Genomic DNA, 24,895 nt, shown 5'->3' with positions numbered 1-24,895 from the left:
GCAGGGGGAGATAGGCTCAAAGAATGCATTGAGGATAGGTGAAGAAAGTGAACAAGAGATGGATTTGGAGAATGACAGGAGTTTTGCTTCTTTGATTAACAAGGATTTTATCTACTCCCCCCCCCCACACCAAATTAGACATCATGGATAGTCCAATGCCCCCTAGAGAACTGGATCACTATGTGGATGGCCTCTTTAAACCCCTGCTACATGCTGGCTCCAGAACTCATATGTCAGTAAGTGTCATCTTTTCTAAGGTTTTTGCTGTTCCTCATGCACCCACTTTCTGACAATCTCCCTTTCCTTGGTGGGCACTGACAACATAGCTCTGCTGGTGGTTGTGATCATTGCCTCTTTGCCACACATTTGGACACCTGATCTCCAGGAGTAGCTAGATTGGCGGAGTTGTAACTAAATGTTGGTATCTCTCTCTCTCCTGCCTCTCTGCAGGACATGGAAAGTGAGGCAAGCCTGACTAGTCGTATGAAAGGAGGTGGGAAAATTGGACCTATGCATCAAGGAGTCTATTCAGGTGCGAGTTTGTGCAAGGGGAGGAGAGCAACAGGGTCTTCCTTGGTGGGAGGGTGATGGGTGGCTTTGATGGGTGGTGACTTCTGCGGCCGTTCTTTTTGAAGGATGCGTCAGCAACTCTGTGGAATCAAGTCTTACTATTCACTCTGCTGGGATGGGGATTATTGATCTAAATATTTTTCCCTGCATCTAGTAAATAGGAAAAAAGGGGGGAGGTGAACAGCTGTACAAGCACAACATGAAAAAACTCTAACAACTGTTGTAGAGAGGTCTGATGCTGTTGTTTTAATGTAAAGGATTCTGACTTCTTTGGTCATTAGCCATTTTAACAAAATGAGCTGAATAATATCTGCAGAATATTATTTGTCTGCATGTTTCAGATACAGTAGTTCTTTTATGGGGGAAATGTAAAAACTGTTACAAAGTGCATGTTCTTAAATGCATTTACAACTTCAGTCATCTTTTACAAAGATAAAACATAGGTACCATATGTAACAATAATATAGCTAACAATATTTCAGTATTGTAAAATACAATGAATAATCCTTATTGGAATACCAGATCCTATCTCCATAATGTAAAACTACCAATCAAAACCATGTTCTCAGTTCTCTGGCTAAAAGCTCTCTCCTATTCACCAGATGTTGTTATTTGATTTAATTATTTGAGTCCCCTAAACAAAGGATAAACGTTCTGCAGATATTATTCAGTTCATTTTGTTAAAATGGCTAATGACCAAAGAAGTCAGAATCCTTCACATTAAAACAATAGTATCAGAATATTTCTTAATTAATGGGAAGTATATATTCTCTGTGGTCATTCAATCCTGCAGGAGTTATAACATACTGTAGTGTAAATTTCAATCCCTTTAGCCACATACTTACCCTTTGTTCCATCTGTATATTATAACCAAAATTTTTAGCCCACTTTATCATACATTCTTTCACTTGTTCCGTTTCAATTTTCAATAAAAGTTATAGATTTTAGCAGTCACTTGTTCATTATTAGTACACAATTCTATTTCAAACTCAGTCTTACAAAGTTACATTGTAACTTTTTTGTCTACTTTAAATCTTTCTAATAATTGTAAATAAGAGAACCATTGACATCTATAGCCCTCTGCCACCAGTTATTCACTTGATTTTATTTTACATTCCCCTTGACAAAATTCTACTATCTCACGACAAGTTAGCCATTTGTGTTTGCCTTTTATTTCTCGTCTATATAATGCTTCTTGTGCTGAGAGGCACAAAGGTGTTTTTGGGCACAACCTGGGTTGGTATTTATTCCATATTCTCAATATGGCACCTCTAACATAATGATTTTTAAAATCCATGGTATCACCAATATCCATGCTACCCAAATCTCAAGGTCATGTCCTTCTAACTCTAAAAGCCTTCTACAGTATTTCTCAGCAGCACCCAATCTTTCATACGTACCAAACAGCTAGCTGCAAAATACAATTTCAAATCAGGTAAATCCAATCCTCCTCTTTCCTTTGCGTCTTGTAACACATACTTAACGTGGTTTTTTTTCCCCTGCCACACAAATTTAGATAAACTCTTCTGCCACTGTTTAAATGGTGCACCAGTTGTCAAAACAGGTATTGTCTGAAACAAAAACATTATCCTGGGCAAGACATTCATTTGTATCACAGAAATTCTTCCCAGCAATGACAGTTGTAGTTTCTCCCATCTTAACATATCTTTTTTAACTTCATTCCATGTCTTAACATAGTTATTTTGAAATAACATACAATTTGTATTTGTCACAGGGATAGATATTTTACCTTCTTCTCAATCTTAAAACCCTTTTTAATCATCAGTTCTGTTTATCTCTGATTTTCATATTTTTTGTTAACATCTTTCTTCTGTTCTACTGTTAACTCTCAAAGGGGTGGCACTTCCCCTTGTGCCATCCTCTTGGACTCTTAGCTCTTGCTCGAAAAGCAGGTAGCAGCTGTGGCCAAGATGGCCTTTGCACAGGTATACCTAGTGTGATGGTTGCACCCTTTGGTGAGCTGGGAGGCCCTTCAGTCAGTCACTTAAGCCCTGGTCATCTCACAATTGGATTATTGTAATGTACTTTATGCGGGGCTGCCCTTGATGACCCTGAAGAAGCTACAGCTGGTCCAGAATGCAACAGCATGAGCAGTGATAGAGACATTGTGTTATACTCACATGACCCCACTGCTTTGCAGGCTGCACTGGTTACTTCTGGCTTCTAGGTGCAATTGAAGGTGCCGGTTATCACCTTTAAAATCCTTTGTGGCATAGGGCCTAGTTATCTGAGGGACTGCTTTTCTCCAATGGTTTCTCCCATCTGGTATGATCAAGCAGGGTGGGTGCACGCCAGGTCCCATCACTCAGACAGTGTCACCCTACAGGACTCAGGAAGCGTACCTGCTCTGTTACAGTGCCTGCCCCCCAGAGATTAATGCGGCTTCCACCCTTATGATGTTTAGAGAACTACTGAAAGCCTTGTTGTTCTCCCAGGCCTTGGAATAGGGTGGTTTTGAGCCCCCTTCAGTTATGAGTGGTTTGTGGCTGGGTGTTATGCTCTTCTGGCCTGCCATGATCTCTTTTGATATGTGTTGTTTTTCTTTTATCTATAAGCCACCCAGAGTCCTCAAGGAGTTGGACAGCCTTGAAATTTGATTAAATAAATAACCAACCAACCAACCAACCATCTTCTATAACCTGCAGCTAAGATAGGAGCTTCATATTGAGAAATTTACAGTTCTTTTGTTGCTGTTTTCTAGCTTCCCAAACCCTCTCTATTCAATGAGTTAGCAATGTCTTTGATTCATATCAGAGGTAGTTTAATATCACTGCATGGCATGGGATTGTTATCCTTGGTATTGTGTTATGTGAGTATGTGTATGTTTTGGATGTGATGGATGATGAAATCCCAGTATTGTACCTCTTTTGTATGCTCCTTGCTACAGTAGTTGAAATGTATTGTTAATTGAAAACTGGAGGATTTCTCAAATCATGGATATGAATAGAACCTCCAGTGAATTTTGTTTAGGGCTATGAGATACGGGCTGCAAAAATCCAGACAAATGCAGGGATAATATATTGCTGCAATCTAGTGGTAATCTGGGTTTGTGCAGCCCAATAAGCCTAATAGGCCAGACTCTCTTCCTTCTATCCATCAGGTTACCCAGGAATGATGAACATACCAGCTTATCCATCTGTGCCAGTTGTGGGAGGAATGATGCCAGCCACAATGCCAGGAATGGCAGGAATGCCAGGAATGGCAGGAATGCCAGGAATGCCAGGAATGCCAGGAATGCCAGGAATGGGATCGGTGCCAGGTAACAAAAATACAGTGACTTGAGGGCTCAAATGGGATGAAACCCAGCAGGGAAAGAAATGGCCCAGCCTGTAGGAGGAGCCCACAATCCCACTAACTGTGTTAGGTTTTCCAGTACTACATGACCACATTATAAGTATTTAAAACACATCCGTTTCTGTCTATCAGTTCCATACTTTGCTACTTGCTCCTGTAATTCTGCTTAATGAGCATTTTTTAAAAAAGCTTTTGTTTGCAAATAATTTTTCACAATTTGTCACATTTTTAAATCTATCCCCAAAGCATAATATAGCATAAATAAAAGGTTGTATGTACAGTAGCTATGCGTTTAGTTTTAGTTTTATTGGGCTGTGCTCTTCCTTTATCAAGATCTCTGGTAGTAGATAAACTTCAGTAAGCAAAAACATCCCTCTTTCCATTAATGGCGGCACCAGAGTTTACTGTGGTACGCTGGTCCAGGCCCCTCAAATGATCCTGAGGGACTAGAATAGGGGTGGGCAATGTTTGAAGGATCAGAAGCTACAATTCAGGCTCCTGGCTTTTTTCGTGGCTTTCAAGAACGGGGTGCAAAAAGGACTCTGATACCGACTCTGATACAAGGCACACTCCTAAAGCATCTCCAGAACCAAGAAACTCTGCAGCTGAAATTCAGTGGCACGTCTTGAGAGTGCTGGGTGGGCCACAGATTACACAAATGTAAGTTTCAACCTAGGGCAAGGGTGTCTTGTTGCACCATTCAGCCAACCTGCCTTTAAAAAGAAAAACTTCCTTTTAAGAACCATGCAACTGAACCATTCAGCTGCTGCCATTATGGGTACATGTACAATGAGAGCTCTGGAGAAACGAATCAAACATAACCTGTTGCACTTCTGCACTGCTGCTGTCACTGTCCCAAAGTTTGGATTGGTTCAGTTGCCTTCCACTTATATTGGGATAAACACTTTAAGAAGGAGCACTGCTTATTCTTCATCAATCTATAATATTGATTTCTACAGTCTTATCCTCTGGCAGTGATAATTCCCCTAGCAAGAAGCCATCTTTTTATTTTATTTTTTTATTCGAATGTATTAGCCACCCAACTCCAATGGACTATAGGCAGCATACAAATCTTTTACACTCTTCATCAAAGCAGATGTTCTTCACTTGCAGCTTCCACAAAAATTGCCATTCATTTAACAGGATGTGGGGACATACACTAGGAGGATGCTGACCATGTGTGTTGTGATTCTGTGTGACCACCTCTCTCTTGCTTTCTCTCTCAGCTATGATGATGACTCAGCCCATGGTACCATCAGTGGATCCTAACCAGGCAATGGTACAGCAACAATCTGTCATCAACCAACAAGCCTTGCTTCTGGTATGTGACAGGGTTAGAGTGAAAGAACCAGGAACTAGTATGCAAGACAGTGAATTGTCTTGGCTGCAAATCATACCTAGCTTGTCAGTTACGTGTTGTACAACTTCCCACAACAACCCGAAGAAATCATTTGTTATGCAACACAAGGCTCAAAAGGCCAAGCTTTGATTTAGCATCTAATACTAGGGAGTAGGCTCAGTAGAGAGAAACTGCCACATGGGGAGGGTTTTTTTGCCAAGTTTGTGCATGATAGAAACATACAAATGAGTGAATTCCTGAATTAAAGATATGATACCAGTAACACTATAATTATTGTCATGTTTGTTTATTGTTTTCATGTTAAGCTTTGCTTTTTAAGAGAACAAATAACAAGGTGGGAGATATTAGAGAATAATAGATGTGGAGGAGAGACACATGAAGAGGACAAGAAAGGGGAATTTTAAAAAGTTCTCATGAGTACTGATGGTGATCAGGAGGGGAGCCCTATCCAAGGGGGAAAATGCATGCGTAGTTTAGAGGCTTTGAACTTTCCTTCAAAGAAACTGAGAGCAGACCCACCTTGAGTTTTGGGTTCATCTGTGTGGGTTTCCCACGGTCTTTCAGTTTGGCAGGATTTTCTGTCTACTAGAGTAGGACAATAAACACTAGAGACCAAGATACCGTCTCAGCGTGGTTCTTCGCTCTAAAATAGGACAAAAGTAGAAATCATAGCTTAGCTAGCGATTAAAAGTAATCTGAGATCTGAATGTTTGGTGGATATAAATCCATAAAGTAAATAAGGAGCAACAAAATTAGAATTTTGTTTTGTAGGCTCAGCAGATGACACTTCAAGCCATGAAAATTTCAGAACAGGAGCAGCAGCAGCAACAGCAGCATAGATCTCCTGAGTTTTCAAGCCCAAAGCAATTATCTTCACAAAGATCACATGAATATTCAAGACAAAGACAGGTCTCACCACACAATTCACCTAAATTGTCAAGGCCAAGACGAGCATCACCAAAGAGGAGGTCACCTTCAAGTCGAAGGCGAGCATCATCAGAAAGCTCACCTGAATCTCCAAGATCAAGACGAGTATCACCAAGGAAGAGATCACCTAAATCTACAAGGTCAAGACGACTATCACCAAAGAGGAGGTCACCTGAATCCTCAAGATCAAGACGAATATCACCAAAAAGGAAGTCACCTGAACCTTCAAGCCCAAAGGAAACATTACTCCTCAAGAGATCTTGTGAACGTTCAAGAACAAAAAAAGCATCAACACAGGAACAGCCTTCTGAATCTTCAAGACCAGTCCAGGATTCTTCTCCTCCTCCTCCTCCTCCATCTCAGCCAGTTTCAGCATCTGATGATATGAGCGCCAAGAGCAGCAACAAAAATGAGCCAATGCCTGACCCATCAGAATCGCCACTTCCACCACCAGTGCCGGTACTGAGTATCCCTTAATAGCACTATAGAATTCTTTTTCTGGATAATACTCCACTGAGCCTGCATGAGGGAAGAGAGGGAAAAAATCCTATCACTTCATTCTATGGAGCATAGGGAATAACACCCCCCAGATATACTGCATGTATATATTTGTTGTACCTGAATTCCAAGGGACTCAGAAATCATAGACAAGATTATCTCATTTTAGTCACAGTCTGCCAGTAGGTTTTATAGCTGACCATGGATTTGAAAGTTAGTATGTTAATCCTAGTGTAAGTCCTTTATTTGTACCTACAATAAGGGTCAACCATGTTCAGCTCTTTAAATTTCTGGCTATTTGACAGCTTGTATTAAATAATTGAACGAGTCATATAATTACAAATTATAGAAGTTGTAGGACTGGAAAAGAAAACCAGTGGGATGGCTGACTTGGTCCATAATGCAAATCTTCCTCTGCACTGTTGATTGGTTAAATGCTGTGGCACAAAAAGTTGGTAAGGCTTTCATAAGGGGGGAAAAAAAGTGATTGCTGCCCAGCTCCCAAGGCTTAAAGAGAAAGAATAAGATAAGAAAGAGACTACTGCCCAGAGTCCACTGGAGTTGGGCAGCCAATAAATTTAAATTTAATTTAATTTAATTTAATTTAATTTAATTTAATTTAATTTAATTTAATTTAATTTAATTTAATTTAATTTAATTTAATTTTAAAAAATGAAGTTCAAGCTTTCTGCCACTATAGTTGCTCTTAACTTAAAAGATGTGGCCTCAAATCTTACAAACAACAGGTAACAAGGTAAATCCATTTTTTGTTGTAAAAATAAGCCTATACAAAGTTCTACCATTTAATCCAGTGTTTCTCAATCTTGACAGCTTGAAGATGCGTGGACTTCAACTCCCAGAATCCCCCAGCTGGCTGGGGAATTCTGAGAGTTGAAGTCCACGCATCTTCAAGATGCCAATGTTGAGAAATATTGATTTAATCTGTGAACTAGCGTAAGTACATTAAAATGTGCAAGTACATAAAATGTACAATAAAATTAACTGAGAAAAAGCTAGGATAGAATACTTTCCCCTTGACATCTTGTTTTACATATATCTGGAGGGATTTTCCTTAATAGCATTTATTGAATTTGTTACTTATAGTCATAGACTTAGGTTTACCATCACATTTTCTATTAGTAAAAAACAGGCTTAACTTTTGGTAGATGACTGAATTGCCATGAAAAACATCCATCTGCTTAGTGAAAGAGGCTCAGGCATGTCTCCCATAGAGTTTAATATTGGCCTGAGGATGTAATGGTGGTAATATGGAAAAACGTGAGTCCTCAGAGAGAGTTTAATGAAATCATTGTCAGGATCTGTACCTATTGGAGGAGACACCCTCCATTTTTTTTTCCTGCAATGCTGCTAATGTGTTTTGATCAAACTATTTTCCATGTAATTGGGTCTCGTGTGGCGCAGAGTGGTAGGCAGCAGTATTGCAGCCGAAACTCTCCCCACGACCCGAGTTTGATCCCAGCGGAAGCGGGATTCTCAGGTAGCCGGCTCAGGTCGACTCAGCCTTCCATCCTTCCGAGGTCGGTAAAATGAGCACCCAGCTCACTGGGGGAAAGGTAATGGCAAACTGGGGAAGGCAATGGCAAACCACCCTGCTTTATAGTCTGCCAAGAAAATGTCGCAAAAGCGGCGTCCCCCAAGTAGTCCAAAAAAAAAAAATGACTCGGGGACCTTTCTCATTCCTTTTCCATGTATTTTCATTGCTCATCTGGGATTTTGGCAAACTGGATCTAGAAGTATGTCTGAATTCTGTGGTTTAGATTTTTCTCTAAACAAAAGATCAAAAACACTGTCCAAGTTGTAACATGCCTTCTGATGTGTGTCCTAGATCCACATCTTTGAAGAAACTTCGCCTGCAGACATCAGAGCTGATTCTCTCTCTCGAGGGACTTTTCAAAAGAAAGTCGAGTACTTCCAAAAACTGGGTGAGTTATACAGTAAGTTGCTGTCCTTCTCAGAATCCTTGTCTTCATTCTTCATACTGATGCAATAAGATCTTTGTTGCTGCCTGCTCTTACTCTTTCCAAGTGAAATGTGTTTTGTAAGAACAAGATTGAAATTCTTGGGATATAATTAGTCTTTTCAGTTATCCAAATAGAAATTAATGTTGATAAGAGGAACAGGATGAGGACTTCTAATGACAAGCCAGCTTTGTGCTTCCATTGTCCAACTAGTCGAATTCAGGGCAAAAAAAATATATCCCCAGTCATATACCATAGGATACTTAACATGTTTCTTTCACTCTGTAGTACAGTGTTTCTCAACCTTGGCAACTTTAAGATGTGTGGACTTCAACTCTCAGAATCCCCCAGCCAGCAGCACTACTCTAGTGTGGGACATGGTTCAGAATAATCAAAATCTTTGTTTTGCTCAAGTCTTCCCTTATCCTAGTGGTATCTAAGCCTCAGTGTGATTCTTTTCCCCCTGTTATATTCTACTTCTGGTTCTCCATAATTGTAAACTTTTAAGAATAAAATTTAGCTGTATCAGTCTCTAAGTCCTTTGCAACCTCTGTTAGTCTAGTTTCTTGCAAAATCTGATTAGACTGATGCCAGAACAAAACATAGATTTAAGAAACTGTCAGTGCCTGACCCTCTTTTTGTATACAGGATACCAAACAATTCCAGTGAAGCAAGTAATTTCCCCTTCAAAAAGCCGTACAATAAAAGAACAGTCAGAGGACTCAAGTGCCAGCCAAGAATCAAATTCAGGTAAGCTGTGGCCACCTATATTCAGCATCTGAATACTGTAAAAAGCTCATGCAAGAGACTTTCAACCGCCTGATTCTTAAAGGTGTTGCAAGAGAACCAAAAGTGCTGTCATAGCAGTTTAGGGAATGATTGGTTTGTCACAGCAGATATTTTTGTAGGTAACAGCTGATTTCATCAGATATGATAAAGAAATAATGGTAACAAAACATTAATGTGTGGAAGAAGGCTTCAGTTAGATGCTGACCACTCTGATCTGAGCAACCTGCAGGACAGTCCATGATTTCTCACATTAATAGACCAATTTTTCTATTCATCTTTCACATTACAGCACATTCTTGAGAAGATCCAAACAAGTTGTAATAGCATTTCATGGGTGAGGATGTGATTCTGTCCCCCCAATGGCTCCCTTCATATTATCTCTGCAGACAGAGCTGTGGATAGGGCACATGATAAAGAGATGGTGACTTATTCATTCATTCTTTCATTTAACAAATCTATATAGCAGCCTGTCTACCCAAGGAACTCTGGGTTGCTTTCCCACCCTGTTCCTTCAACTTTTCTATTCTGAAAAGCAGTTGGTTTTTGTTGTTTGTCTCACTGCTCTTTCTAGTTTCTTAAACGCACACACACACACGCACACACGCACACACACACACAGGATGAAGACAGCAAGGTATTTGTGTGAGAGATTGGGAAGAAGCTGTTTAGAAACTGCTGGGGAATACCAAAACAGTTTGGGGGTGATGGAGGTTGTAATTAAAAAAAGAAAAGGAAAACCATATTCTTAATTATTTACTTCAGGTTTTCCACCTCCTACACAAATGGAAAATGATCAGAAGAGGAAATTCCTCAATATGAATCCTGAACAGCCTGAACCAAGCCAGGAGATACGGAACATTATTAAAACCCACAAGAATCGTCCAGTGCCACCACCAAAACCCATCATGCCTGTCAGGTAATAAATGTGCCCAGTTGGTCAAGGAGTTAGATCCCCCTTTGTGATTGAAGTTGCAGAAACTCCCACAGCTTTCCCAGGCTATCCAGAAAACATCTCAGCTGTGGGGCGGGGCAAATGCATTAATGTGTCTGTCATTGAGAAAACATTTGCCCCTCGATGCTGGACATTTCTTGAATAGGTCACCAACCACCTTGTCACAGGATTCTCTTTCTAAAGTGGGAGTGGGAGCAGCCATGGAGCTTTTGCATCTACATATGTAAGAGAACTTCTGTAAATAAAGTCTCTAAGAATAGGCCTTTTTTTTTTTTGCACAGTCCATGGCGGTCCACACATCAGGTCATCTTAGAATTAGAACTTTATTAATTTTTTTCAAAGTATAGTTAAAATACGTAATATAGAATACAGAGAAGATAGAACGCAGAACTAAAGAAAAAAGAAAAACTATAAAAGTGCGGAAATAGGTAGAAAACATAAAGAGAACATGACTTCCGATCTTCTCCAACACAAATATAAATACATATTATACAGATTTAATCTCTTACCATTAATTAAACTTTTAGTAACATTACTTCTATAAAATCAAACCATTTAATCATCAAAATCCAAAATCAGAACTTCATTTTTTTCAGTAACAAGCAAATAGTCCAAAAGTGGTTTCCAAGTAGAAACAAGTCCAGTTATGGTATTTTCTCTCATTAATGCTGTCAATTTAGCCATTTGAGCCAGTTCCCTTAATTTAACCATCCATTCTTCTGCTGAGGGAATTTGTGGATCTTTCCGTCTTTGAGCATATAAAAGTCTTGCTGCTGTTATCATGTATCAAAACCAAGACCCAGGCTGTTTCTCAAGCTCTTTATCCATTAAACCCAGGAGGAACAGTTCTGGTTTCAACTGTATATCCACTTTAGGAATCTTTTGAATCATAACATATATTTGGTCCCAGAATTTCTTAGCTTTCCCACAAGTCCACCAGAGATGATAAAAAGTTCCTTCACCATGAGAACATTCCAACGAACATTTAATACCCCATTAAACATTTTTGACAACTTATCAGGTGTTAGATACTAACAATACAGTACACTGTATAAAAGTTCTCTTTCAGATTGTAGTTCAGAGTAAATTTCAAGCCTTTATTCCACCTATTCTCCCACTGTTCAAGCATAATATTATACCCGAAGTTCGTAGCCCATTTAATCATACAGTCCTTAACATATTCATCTTCTAAATTCATTTCCAACAACATTTTATACATCTTTGTAATGACATGTTCATCATTTGTACAAAGTTCCATTTCAAAATGTGTTTTTTCATTAATAAAATTATAAATCTTTTTATCCAAATTAAGTCTTTCTGTCAATTGTGCAAATGTAAACCGGTGACAACTATGAGCTTCCAATTTGAATCATTCCCTTGTTTTAAGTTAAGGTTCACCTTCCTCAAAAATCAACAAGTCTTTATATCTCAACCAGCTTGGTTTCCCCACCATTTCTCTTCTAAAGAAAGCTTCTTCAGGTGACAGCCACATAGGTACATTAGGAGACAACAGGTAATCTTAGCTGTTTTTTTATATGACTTGCAGAAACCTCTCTAAATCTTTTATGAAGAAGTGTGACCCAAAGGACGAAGCTCTAACAAAACTGGGGATTGTAGGGTTGGGTCATTCATCGGTGAGTGTTTGATTTGCTACTTCCATTCTAGTGTGCATAAGGAAATATCCTGTCCAAATTTGTAGGCTTAAATCCCTAGTCAGCTCATGATACTCACTGGGAAGCTTTGAATAATTCCCTTTTTCTTTGCCTAGCATGTAGATAAAAATCAGATAAACCTATATTTGCCACCGCAGGCAAAATAGAACATATTTTCATAACATATGAAAATAACACTTGACTATATGGCTGTAGCTATCCCCACTCAGTCAGCATCTTTGGAGCAGTTCTAAATCTGTTCTCTAGATGGAACTCAATCTTCTGAAAAGAATTTTGAGAGCCTGAACCAAGAGACACCATGACTTGACTTATGGACAGGGCACCGCTAACTCTATTTAGATGCTGTTAAAAGCCATCTACTACTACTAATAAACTTATAGCACTTATAATGTCTGCTCCATTTAAATCATCCTCTTGGGTCCTCCTGTATTGAATGAAATGAACAAATTAAATGCCAATTGTCTTCAGTGATTTAGAAGATTTCTCCCAGAAAGCTTCTAGCTACATCACTGTTTGCTTTTTATATTACATGTTGTGAAAGACTTAACTTGCTAGCTGTAGGATGTAAATGAGTTGCTAATCACATGTAAGTAATCTATAGCCATGGCTGAACTGTCTCCTTGCTCTTCCTTTCTGCTCCCCCATTCCAGCTATCCTCTGAAAAAATTAAACCATCACCACCTCCACCACCAGTCAAACCATCCAATTCCATCAAAGAAAAACAACTGGCTCTCGTGGATGTTTCTGGCCATCCTGGCTTAGTGCTTCCTCCCCCCCCTCCTGGGCCACCACCTTCCTTTCCTTCAGATTCTGTCACAGATGAAGCTGGCATGGAAGGTAAGCAAACCATCTTTGATCCTGCAGGCTTCTCTTTGACACATCTGCTGTCAATTAAGTTAGAAAGCAGCAATCTTTACTGGTGGAGTGTTTTCTCTGGGGAAAAAGCCCCCGGTGGTAAGCATTTTGTGGGTAACTCCAGATACATTTATTTTACAAACCTAATCGAGTTTTGGCTAAGGCCGTGCAATATATTCTGGTCTTCGTTGTGTTTTACAAGTAACATATATTTTTATGATGCAGAAGTAAAACTGTAAGCATGATGCAATAGAGATGTTCCTTACTATTTTGCATTTATCGTTTCCACAAAATATTTTGGTTCACCTTTTGATTTTGTATAATATTGTATCAGGAGCAAAAAGGGTGAATACTGAATATATTATTTTGAAAGCATTTGAGTGCTGACCAAGGTTATAAACGTTCTAATAGCATCAGGTAATAGTTAGATGGTAATAGCAAACAGAGACAAAGTGTTGTCCCCTCCTTCCAGTAAGTCAGAACCTTCCTGTTTAACGTGATCTTTTAATTCACCTGTCCTGTCGCTGTGTGGCTCGTATACATGCCCTAGCAGTTCAGCTATAATGCAGCTGTTCTCAACCAGGGATCTTCAAATGATGATGGTTCACAGCTCCCATTCGCACCAATCATTGCCACCCCGACTGAAGATAATCAGACATACTACGGACCACAACCGGGAGAGGCTGCCTTACCCTCTAGGCCAGGTCATCGCTCACAGTTATTGGGTTTTTTTTTAGTTTACTCATTTTTTTTCTTTATTACTTTGAATTGAATTATTACCTTGGAAGCCTTTTATTGAAGGGCAATGTATGCATTTATTATAGCAGAGAACACTTTACTGGGTCCATAATTAATTCTGTTTTATACCATTTTAAAATCTGCTTTTAGATATTGTGAGCAAGGTAGTTTGTAGCCACAGTCTTTACTGAAAGCCCATTTTAAGAAGAGATGGCTATTTTGTTTTTAACTTGAGAATGCTCTTGTAGATCGTGAAGAGCTCAGAGATATGACAAAATACTCTCAACTGCTTTGAGGATAACTTTGATCTTAAAAAGCAACCTATAAATACTAGAACAATGAACTTCCTTCTGTTTCTGTTTCTTTCACACTTAGATTCAGCTAGGACAGTGTTGGAAGAAGCCGGTGTCAAAACGCAGCTCTTCAATCTCTCGGCTAGTGTCAGCTTCTCCTACACTAATCCTTCATGGAAACTCTTCTTGCGGAAAGAGGTGTGTCATGATCCCACCTCCTTGCATTGCTTTTCTGGTCGTGGAAGTAACGTTAGTTACTAAAATTGGCTTCTGAACATCTGTAGTGAGGGCATCTCCCACAACTTGGATGCTTGGTGCCTAATCCTCTTGCAGCTCCCATTCTGCAAAATGTGTTTGAGTAATTTATTTTTATTTATTTTTATTTTATTTATAAATTTATTCACCACCCATCTCCCCCTCATGGGGGACTCTGGGCGGTTTACAATAAAATGCAGTTAAAACTTAAAACCATTTCAGTATAACAATACAATACAATAAGAATATAGTAAAATCTAAGTGGCAAGAGATTTTAATCAGTCCGTGAGTGTAGGACGCCCCTCACAATCACTTCGGGCGCTAGCCACCCCCAGGTGTAACTATTCCCCCTCCCATTCCAAGCCGGCTGACAAAACCAGGTCTTTAGTCTTTTTCGGAAGTCCAGGAATGAAGGGGCCTGTCGGACCTCTGGGGGGAGGATGCTCCACAGGGCGGGAGCTACAGCCGAGAAGCCACGCTTCCGAGACCCCGTTAATTTCAGTGCATTCTGGCCTGTATGCTTATTATGGTATGCTTAGGATTATTATGAAATCTGGAATGGTTCACATGGATTATTGTATCATTGGCAGTGATCATTTGTACAGGTTCGGGATAAAGTGGGGCCAGGACAATGGCAAAAGAAAAAGAAGTGGGAACCCTTTTTAATTACAGCATGGAAGCACATAATAACCCACTCACTGTGATGGAGATTAATACAGATTGGTTAGAAACCACATGTCTGATTATATGACTGGCTGGATGTTTAATTACTTTTCCTATGCCAGGATAGACTTCTGTATCAACAAGCTATTGCTTCTCCCCAAAATGAAATATAAGTTATCTTCACTCAGCAATGTGTGTTTGAATATATTAATGTATGCAATCACTTGCTTTTTTGAGTCATGATTTTATTATTGCATGTGCGAAATCAACTTTGTATCGGATCTCTTCCTCAATAGGTTTTTTATCCCAGAGAAAATTTCAGTCATCCTTACTGCTTGAATCTGTTATGTGACCAGGTAAGTAGTGTGTGTGTGTGTGTGTGTGCACGCGTGTGTGCGTGCACGCAAGCACATGTGTACATGAAAGTCAAGAGAGACTCACTTTCTTTTGGACCTTCAGCTTCTCCATCAAGGACTTTATCTTTTATCTTCATGCTTCATTATGTTTTGTCTCTTTCAAAGCATATACCTGGTTTACTCTATATGTTCTATCTCAAAGCTTGACCCTTGCATTATAAATCATATGAACTGAATTTAAATCCATTTTTGTTCCTTCCAAGATCTTGAGAGATACTTACTCCAATTCTTGCATTCGAATTTCCAGAGAGGAGAGGCGCAAGATGAAAGACCTGTTAGGTAAGCAAGCAGTGGGTTCCTAGTCCTCAAGTATCTTGGAGGCATGTACTTTCCATCTAAAACTGAAGAATTGTTTGGAAGTCTTTTACTCCTTAGAGTTATGGGACCTGTTATATGTTTAGAGCACCCTGCCGTGTTCTGCCTTCACATAACCTATTACCGAACCCACTAAGATTCTCCTACTAAGACAAATAAGCCACTTCTAAACTGTTCCTCACTCAGTGATAACTGTGTTTAGGGGCTGAAATAATTAACAGCATTGTGTCAGATGAGTTCCTGCCCAATCCCCCAGGTCCAGATGTTCAGGACTCTCCTTCCATTAGCTAACATAAAGCAACCCAGTTGCTCCCTTCCTTTGGGAGACAGAACTGTCAATGGCACAGCGCTTTTTTCTCCACCCCAGAAGCTAGCCTGTTGCTTTGGGTACAGTGGAGGGCATCATTGCACTGCATCACTTGCATCAAAAGGAGAGTCAGCTGCCAGTCTAGCTGCTTTCTGTGCATGGAATGGCAACATGGCATTAGGTTTTTCTTCATTTGGGCAATAAAAATCTCCTAGACTATTCCTGCAAATAATTATTCAACATCTCCAGAGAAGTTGGGAAGAGGTAGCACTGCTGTACATAACCCAAAGAGATCCTGGTCAACAAATATAACAATCCAGAGTGCTTCCCGCTACATGCACATGGCCAAACTTACTTGATTCAACCTAATCTCATTGCAGTTATACAAGCTAAACCCTTTTTATGCATTGTTATGCATTCCTACTTTTTCCAAAGAAAGAGAAAATTTCTAGGGGCAGTGCTATCAGGATTTGTTTCCTTGATGTGATCACCAGCTCCAATAGAATGATCTCTAATGCTGGCTGCAGAATATCAGATCCCTGCTTGCAGACTGTCATTGCAAACAATGCACCCTTTGATGCTGCTTCCTACTTGTGTTAGCTTTAGTCATCTCTGTAGCCTGCTTCCATCAGAGACTGATCCCTACCCTGAGTCTGCTGATTAAACTTTTCCTTTGTATTGTTGCTGGCAGCGGAATTCCAAGTGGGCATGGATGTCAGCTCCATTACAGAAGAAGGGATAAAGAAAAGAATTGTGGTGGCTGCTCGTGATAACTGGGCCAGCTATTTCTCTCGCCTTTTCCCAGTAAAAGTAAGTTAGTCTACCTCAACCTTCCATAACTCAAAAATCATGTTATGGTCCTTCCACTAAGATTCAGAGCTTTGCCCCCCTAAGGGCTTCAGCTATTATCCGTAAATCAGTAACATGGTGTAATGGTGTGTGAGAAAAACTTGGGAGATGAGGCGAAGAGATGCTACATAGGGAACAGTTAGATAAGAGGGAGCATAGCCTGCAGCTGGAAGTGGGTGGGGCAAGAGGTTCAAAAGAGACCCTCCCTAGTTTCTTGGGCTGTAGAGGAGACGGTGGGAGAATTGCACTTTCAGACTTGCAAGATTCTGTTAATGTAGCTTTACAATAAAGTAGAACTATCTTATCTGCTCATGTTTCCTGTCTGATCAACTGGGTAAGACTCACACATGGCAGCCCTCTGGACTAGTATCTTTGTCACATAAAGGTTGCCTGTGCATGAAGTCTGACCTTGTTGAAACTGACAGTGGGCATGTGCACTGTGTGGGAAAGCTTTACCACACCAGCAAGTTTTCAGCCACCATGTTTCAGCCAGTCTCCAGAACACTGCTAGCTAGCTAGCTAGCTATTTATTTATGTATTTATTTATCCATCCATCCATCCATCCATCCAGTCACGTCCAATTCTCGAAGACTGCCTGAACAAATCCCTGCAGTTTTCTTGGCAAGATTTTTCAGAAGTGGCTTGCCATTGCCACCTTCTTAGGGCTGAGAGAGAGTGACTGGCCCAAGGTCATCCAGCTGTTTTTGTGCCTGAGGCAGGACTAGAATTCAGTGTCTCCTGGTTTCTAGTCTGATGCCTTAACTACTACACCAAACTGGTTCTCTATTTATTTATTTATTAGTTTGTTATCCTCTCTTTATTTTTTGTCAACTCAAGGCAACATTTATACCTAATAAACTTCCTATTTGCCCCACAACAACAACCTTGTGAGGTGGGCCAGGCTGAGAGAGAATGACTGGCCCAAAGGCACCCAGCTGGCTTCCTTGCCTAAGGGACGACTAGAACTCACGGTCTCTAGCCCAGCACTTTAGCCACTACACCACGCTGGCTCTCATTTATTCACTCATTATGCTAAGCTGTATTTTGTGTAAGTATGGTTTATAGCATAAATCATTACTGACTGGGCTTGCCTAGACTGCTGAGCCAAACCAGATAAGCTCCATGTGGCTTACTATAGCGTGTACTTTTTCTTCACCTGGAGCTTTCTCTTGTCCCATTGTCTCACTTAATCTGCGTGGGTACAACTGCAAAACTCAGAATGAGAACAGGTGAGGATTGGGGTTTTTTTCTATCGAGGACAACATTCCTGGGGGAATAATTTGCCATGGGTGGGCCTGGCCCGCCTCTTCTGTGCCCCTCTTTCTTCTTGCCCAAGGGACAAGAGGACAGGCAAGAGGCTGCAGCTTTCATCTGTCATTTGGAATCAGTCCAAAGAGCCTGGCACTGCAGATTGTCCACCAAAGCGACTGCTCCTTTCCTCCCTTTTGCCTGAGTAAACCATGGGAACCATTTTGTCAACCATTTTGTTGCTGCTTCTATTCCCTTTCTGATAGGGAGAAAATGGAAGTGATGTCCAGATACTGGGTGTTTCTCACCGGGGAGTGCAGCTGTTGAAGAAATCCAAAGAAGCCAGTTTCAGTCCCGAACAGCTGAAAATCCTTTGCAGCTTTAGGTGAGAGGCAACAAAATCCAGTATAGTGCTGCTTGATACATTCATGAGGGAGGCCATTGCCTCCTTGGTGGTAGAATACAACAAACTCACTCTAGGCACCCTCACAACCCTGGCAAAGATGCAAACAAGTGCTGGGGGTGAGTACAGCTCATAATGCAGGCCAGCTGGCTGCATGTTGGAGTGTATTGACTGGCTCTGCTTGGTGGAAAATAGATTTTGTTCTCATGGCATGGTGCACTTGCCTGAATCATCTTGAGCTAGTCAACCTGCAAGTTCCTTTTGCTGCAGCACCACGTGGTCTAGACTGCATTGGTGCAGATCAGAGAGACCAGTGAGTACGGGTTTATGCCTTGGGATAAGGGGAGAACAGATGGCCTTTGTCTTGGTACGTTTTGCTAGTGTAGGGGTTTCTTATAACTTCAGGTACCTTTTGAGGGCTGAGGAGGTATAGCCCAACAAAAATTATCCCAATGGGCTTAGTAAAGTAGCTGCTAAACAACTAAGCCAAGGATGAAAGCCAAGCACAAGTCACTTTCTCTGACTTTTTCAGTTATGCAGATGTGCTCTCCTTGGAGCTGATGGGTCAGACTATCCTTCAATTCTCTCTGAAGAATGAGCAGCTCATACTTCACTCTCAAAAAGCCCAGCAGATTAAGGTTACGGTGGAAATCTTCCTCAGAGAACTGAAACAGGTAAGAGCGAAGGCATCCTGCAAGCCACGGATCTTGCTTGGCTGATGTAGAGGACAGGGATTGCTACTGCCGGAATAACTGCAACCCCTCACCTCTGTTTTTCCTCCCCCGTCCTTCCAAAAGGATTCCAACTATGTCATTGCTATGCGTAGCTATATCACAGATGACAAGAGCCTCTTAAATTTCAAGAAAGGTGACTTCATTCGACTACTTCCCATGAAGGGACTGGAGCCAGGTAAGAAAGATTCAAACCATTCTTAATTCAAAATATCCTCTTTCAAATTCAAAATGCCCATTGTCAAGAGTGAAACCGCTGCTTCAAGGAGTGTCAACTACAGTAAGTGGTTTGGAGCATTTTAGAATTGTTTCAAGCTCAGAACAATCTCTTACCTTCTTTTGAGCTCACAAACACTTCCAATAAGTTCAAAAGAGTATCACAGTCAAAAGAAGGTGTGTTTTCAAATTCAAAGATGGCTGCTGTTGTTAAAAGGTTTTCTTACACATTACTGAATCCTTAGTAATGTGCTTGCCCAACAGGAACTCAATTCTGCTGAATTATCCAGCCATGAATAACTGATGTCAAGAGCCCATAATGACAACGCACATACTTGCTTCAATCAGTGCATAGCACCGATGGGCTACTTTTTGCGACTGTCACAGTTCTCAGTAGCTATATTGGGTGAGGAATTCTGGGGAGTTTCAAGCTCACACGTCTGCAGGCTATTCGAGTTTGGAAAGGCTGCCCTGTGGGAAATAAGCTGCAAAGACAATGTAAGCAGGCGTTGGGTAGCCTAATTTCAATCTTTTCTGTTCAGGTTGGCAGTTTGGTTCTATCGGTGGGCGCTCTGGCCTTTTCCCTTCTGGAATGGTGCAGGTTGTGGCAGCTCCCGATTACCTCAACCTCCACATGAATCAACAGGAAGAAGTCCGAACAGGCTGGAAGAAAAACACACAGGAGAGAACAGTTAACAAAGAGGTGAGGTTTTCAGCAGGGACCGATGGGATTAGTCATACAAGAAAGAGAAGGGAGGAGACTATATTGTTGCTGAAGGAATGCAAACCATCAGCAGAGACTGCAGAGCATGAAGACTATGCAAGAGATGGAATATGAGTATCATGAGATGACATTTTTCAGTACCAATATTTTGAGTACCAGTTCTCTGATGTTTGATTTTCTGTCTCTTCAGAATTCTACTTCCAGCACAGAGTCAGAAGTTACCAGCCCTAGCACACCTATAAACCCTCCGGATATTTGCCACTACACTATGAAGGAGTTTGCAATGGCACATTTCAGAGAAGCCCAATCCACGTAGGTATTCTATAACAGAGTCTCTTAAACCACATGCTATTGCAGTCTGCTCTTACGGTTTAATTGATAGCTGTGCCCCACTGTATATTTCTTATGTTATCACTGGCATGGGAAAAGATTCTTCATTTGATGGTTGTAACCTTGTTCATCTGTGTTGTGTGCAAATCTTCAGACATTATCTAGGTGATGTTAATTTCTTTCTTTAATGGAAAGATGGTGTAAAAATAGGTTAAACAAAGCAGTGAATAATATGGTCTGGGACTCTGCTTCCAATTCTTTACTCAATGCAGAGGGTTATCTAAAGAGGACCTGCTCCTTTTGAAAAATCCTTTGTTTCCAACTGTCAAGTTTATCTGGGCACAGGTTTTTCTCCAAACCTTTTCCATGTATGCAGTTTTGAGGTCACTATGTTTTCTCAGAGTTTTCAGGCACATAGAAGTAGTTGAACCTTCAGTAATGCCCCAGGCATTGCAATTCTGAATTGTATTTTCATTAATGACAAACACACCTGTGGAAAAATAATGAAGATATCAGGCAGCTAGAAAAGAACATTCAAAAGAAAGAATACTTCTAGCACCTTTTTTCCCATGCAGATATCCTGAAGGAAACTGAACTATTGTTCTACTACTTGCAAATAAGTCACGTTCTTAACCAACTGGCAACTGAAAATTCCCATCTTTTGAGACCTTCATGGGAACAGCTACATTGTCAGCGATAGATATTCAGTCAGTCATATAAAATAGTCTTCTGACCCTCCTTCTGAAAAGATTCCTGTGCTGGAGATGGAGTGGGAGCAGAGTTTGGAATGGCTGGTGATCTATTTGGAAGATGTTGCTATACTGTCAAAATGGACAGAGAAGCTATGTCATGTTCTCAGTTGCTCATATAAAATTCCCCCAAGACTCCATTTGATTCATCAACTGTACTGGAAATCTTTGATGGCAGGAATGTCCTTCAGTGCAAAGGTTTAGGAGCATCTGTCAAAAATATTCTTTGCTTGACTAGCTGAAGTTTCACCAATTCACTGATTAGAATAACTGAATAATTCTGGAAAATGTCCCACTGCCCTTCCAAGTTAACTTTTTGATAGTATGTGGAAAATACTGGCTATGTACAAAATTACGCATCCATTACAACCAGAAAGTAATTGTACTCCAAAGAAGAATCCTATCCTATCCTATCCTATCCTGAACCCATGATTTAATTCTCTCCAAATAAATATTTATATATTTCATTTTATATGCACGCACCCACAGCAAACACACACACATATGTGTTCTCCCTAAATTATCACGCTTCATTCTGCTAAATTTCAATCAAATCCCAATCACCATCTAAATTTCATTCTTTTCCTGCCATTTTGATTTCCCCAAATCACTCTTGATGTGCTGTAATCAATTCTTTTTAGTGTATTCATTTAATCTGCAGTGTTCAGTTTAACTCGTTTGATTTATTATAATCACCATTGTATAATGGTCTTATACCTGCTTTTTGTATATTTAAAATGTGTGTCAATAAAGAATTAACTGTTGAAAAAAGTGCTTGAACTTCGTATATTAGCAGTGCATTGAGGTTCATGGAGCTAAGAAATAGATTATCAGGTGCTATCACAATCTGAGGAAGTACATGTGCCAATAAAACCATGTCCCAGATTACTGAGGGACTTAAGGGATATCTAAAGGGCTGCCTTCAACTTTGACCCATGCAGAGATCTGCTCTGGGGATCTTTCTGAGTACCTATCATGTTTAGTAAGGTGGTATTTACTAGACATGGTGACTCCTCAAAAGTGACCCTGAGTCATTGAAATCCTGTTGTAGTGATATGTCAAAGAGCATGTTTTGAGTGTTTTGGATCTCAAAACACCCCATTTTCCAGTCAAAACGTCTATTTTTGCATTTGAAGCAGGGCATTTCATACTTGAAATGGAGTGTTTTGAATTTCAGATGGTTTGATTCAAAACATTTTGTCCATTCCTATTCCCTTCTAGCACCCTTGCTCTAGCTTTAGGTGAGCCTTGAAGTCTTTCATGTTAAAAGCTGCATCAATATCATAGCTTTGTCAACACAGCATGTTTATAAAGTAGAAAGTGATGTGATCACTCTGAAAGTGTACTTATTGCTCACTTCATCTTGTATTTTACTTGCGGAAGTTTAAGATACTTTACATAAATGGTTATGATTACATTTCCTCATGACAGGTGGATAGCATTTCCCTAAGTGGGACAAACCAAGATTTGTTTCTCAGACAGAAGAAACCACTTTTCCAAAGGCAGGCTAGGGGAAGGAAGATTTTAGATTTGCACACTTCTCAGTGTTCAGGATCAGCTAATGCCAGTAGGGCTGTCACAGTTAGATAAGAACTACTGTAGTATTTCTGAGTTTCAATTTAATTTAATATAATCATAATTGGTCTAAGGGACTTTTCACATTGGTCAGTAATCCTGTGCTGTTAGAGAACAAGATGTTTTGAAATCCCCAATTTTCATAAAAGTTCATGGAATTAGTCTTAACAGTTATCTAGCAATATTAAAATTTTCAGAGCTTTTTCACTTCACAAAGACTGAATTGGGTGATTTGGATAAATAGAAAGATTATGTGTCTTAAGAGTGTTTACACCTGACAGACTTCTCAAGTAAATGTTACTTAGTACCGAAGACAGGATTGAGAATAATCTATCAAACATTTCAAGGATTAATACCAAAGGAAAGATTTATGCAGCTCAGGATTCAAAACACATGAGTTGACTGCTTTTGTCATGTTCCTCAAGAATGTAGGAGTGGGTTTTCCTATCCCCAGCACCCAGAAGAAAATCATGAAATGACTGTGATGTAAGCACTGAGCTTGCTATCTACTCTTTAATAATTTAACATTTAAAAAGAGACCTTCATTCGCGAGAAAGCCTGGATGGGGTACAAAAACAATTAAAATAGTATGCAATATAATAAAAACACTGAAGCTGCATCATTTAGAATAAAAATAGAGAAGGTACCAAATACTGTACCTATGGTCACATCGTAAGTCCATTGCATAGATGGACTTGGATCACCTATGTACTTCCTAGCAAGGCTTCTTATTTCTTACATGCCCTATTTATTCTTTCAGGGTGGAGAATCATGTATGCTGCTGATCATTTCTATTGAGTTTTTTTTTTAATGTTAAAGGTTTTAATTTAAAGATGTTTGTTTCTTGAGTACTGTGACTTGGTTCAGCCCATTAAAGGTAAAGGTAAAGGTTTCCCTTGACGTAAAGTCCAGTCGAATCCGACTCTAGGGGGCGGTGCTCATCTCCGTTTCAAAGCCTTGGAGCCGGCGTTGTCATAGACACTTCCGGGTCATGTGGCCAGCATGACTCACGGAACGCCGTTACCTTCCCGCCGAAGCGGTACCAATTAATCTACTCACATTTGCATGTTTTCGAACTGCTTGGTGTGCAGAAGCTGGGACGAGCAACGGGAGCTCACCCCGCCGCGCGGTTTCGAACCGCCGACCTTCCGATCGACAGCTCAGCGGTTTAACCCGCAGCGCCACCGCGTCAGCCCATTAGTGTAGATCTAATTTAATGCCTTGCAAATAAATGAGAGCTCATAGATCATAGTTTAAAAATCATGAACACAGAAAGCTGCTTATGATGTATAAAGCTATGTATGATTGACACATGTTCCTTATAGGGATATTTTGGTTTTAGTGTAGCTTGTTGTGTGAATCCAGCAATTGTGGTTTATTCAACAAACTGGTAAGCAAAGCATAGCTAAGTGGTGTCTGATTTCAGTTGTTATATTTGCTTTCAGAAAGATCACCCATCTTTTAATTCTAGAGTCTCTTGCAAAACCTGTTCACAGTTGCTATCTGATTTAAAACACACACACACACACAACTAACCAACCTGAAAAAGTGAGGGAGAGAACCTGAGACCTTCTGCATGCCATCATATGTTTTCCCATTGAGCAAAGGTTGCAGCTGGAAACAACGGCTTGCTGGAGATTGGAGCATCTCTTGTATCTTCCCATGATTAATTATGTAGGTAACATCCTCCTTTTGTGTTTCTGCTAGGGTAGGATGGAAGGGCATGGGTGTTGAGCAGAAGGACCCCGCTCTCTTGGTTCAGCATACAAAGGTAAACCAGAAGGAGTCCCCATCTCTGGGTGCCTCCTCCTCTTTGTCACTTGGGGTATGGAGAGTTAAGAGATGGGTGATGGATAGAAGTCTTCTTTAAAAAATAATTTTATTAAAAGTTTTAAAAAATAAGATAAAAACTAATACAAGCTGATATAAAGTACGAAAGAAAAAAAAGAAAGAAATCAAAGAGAATGCTAGAAGTGCAAGAAAGGAAAAAAAGTAAAAGGTACAAAGAAGTGGCTTCCAATCTTCTTTACAGCAGTTATAAGTACAATTATAAATTTACCTCTTTCTCTAAAATTGCAACATCTCTCTCTTCTTTCTATAATCTATCCTGTCTAATCATCAAGACCAGAAATCATAAGTTCATTTTATTTCTGTTTTCTGCAAAA

At 40.1% G+C, this 24,895-nt stretch overlaps 1 protein-coding gene across 1 annotated transcript in view; it reads left to right on the top strand.

Moving 5' to 3' along the window:
• MYO15B (myosin XVB) overlaps positions 1 to 24,895 on the top strand; it is a 75,148-nt gene that overhangs the window by 26,053 nt on the left and 24,200 nt on the right. The window contains exons 11-30 of the mRNA XM_063293100.1: positions 139 to 236; positions 451 to 532; positions 3,692 to 3,850; positions 5,112 to 5,206; positions 6,017 to 6,631; positions 8,517 to 8,613; positions 9,298 to 9,399; positions 10,201 to 10,354; positions 11,937 to 12,024; positions 12,714 to 12,900; positions 14,032 to 14,147; positions 15,164 to 15,223; positions 15,487 to 15,562; positions 16,597 to 16,715; positions 18,269 to 18,387; positions 18,938 to 19,079; positions 19,203 to 19,314; positions 19,895 to 20,055; positions 20,267 to 20,388; positions 24,438 to 24,501. Of these exons, the coding sequence (XP_063149170.1) occupies positions 139 to 236; positions 451 to 532; positions 3,692 to 3,850; positions 5,112 to 5,206; positions 6,017 to 6,631; positions 8,517 to 8,613; positions 9,298 to 9,399; positions 10,201 to 10,354; positions 11,937 to 12,024; positions 12,714 to 12,900; positions 14,032 to 14,147; positions 15,164 to 15,223; positions 15,487 to 15,562; positions 16,597 to 16,715; positions 18,269 to 18,387; positions 18,938 to 19,079; positions 19,203 to 19,314; positions 19,895 to 20,055; positions 20,267 to 20,388; positions 24,438 to 24,501 (2,768 nt within the window). The remainder of the gene's footprint in view (positions 1 to 138; positions 237 to 450; positions 533 to 3,691; positions 3,851 to 5,111; positions 5,207 to 6,016; positions 6,632 to 8,516; positions 8,614 to 9,297; positions 9,400 to 10,200; positions 10,355 to 11,936; positions 12,025 to 12,713; positions 12,901 to 14,031; positions 14,148 to 15,163; positions 15,224 to 15,486; positions 15,563 to 16,596; positions 16,716 to 18,268; positions 18,388 to 18,937; positions 19,080 to 19,202; positions 19,315 to 19,894; positions 20,056 to 20,266; positions 20,389 to 24,437; positions 24,502 to 24,895) is intronic.

Source organism: Candoia aspera, chromosome 2, assembly GCF_035149785.1.
Source record: "Candoia aspera isolate rCanAsp1 chromosome 2, rCanAsp1.hap2, whole genome shotgun sequence".
NCBI classification, from domain to species: domain Eukaryota; kingdom Metazoa; phylum Chordata; class Lepidosauria; order Squamata; family Boidae; genus Candoia; species Candoia aspera.
The sequence above is the reverse complement of the archived record's forward strand: the minus strand, read 5'-3'. Positions and strand labels throughout refer to the sequence as shown.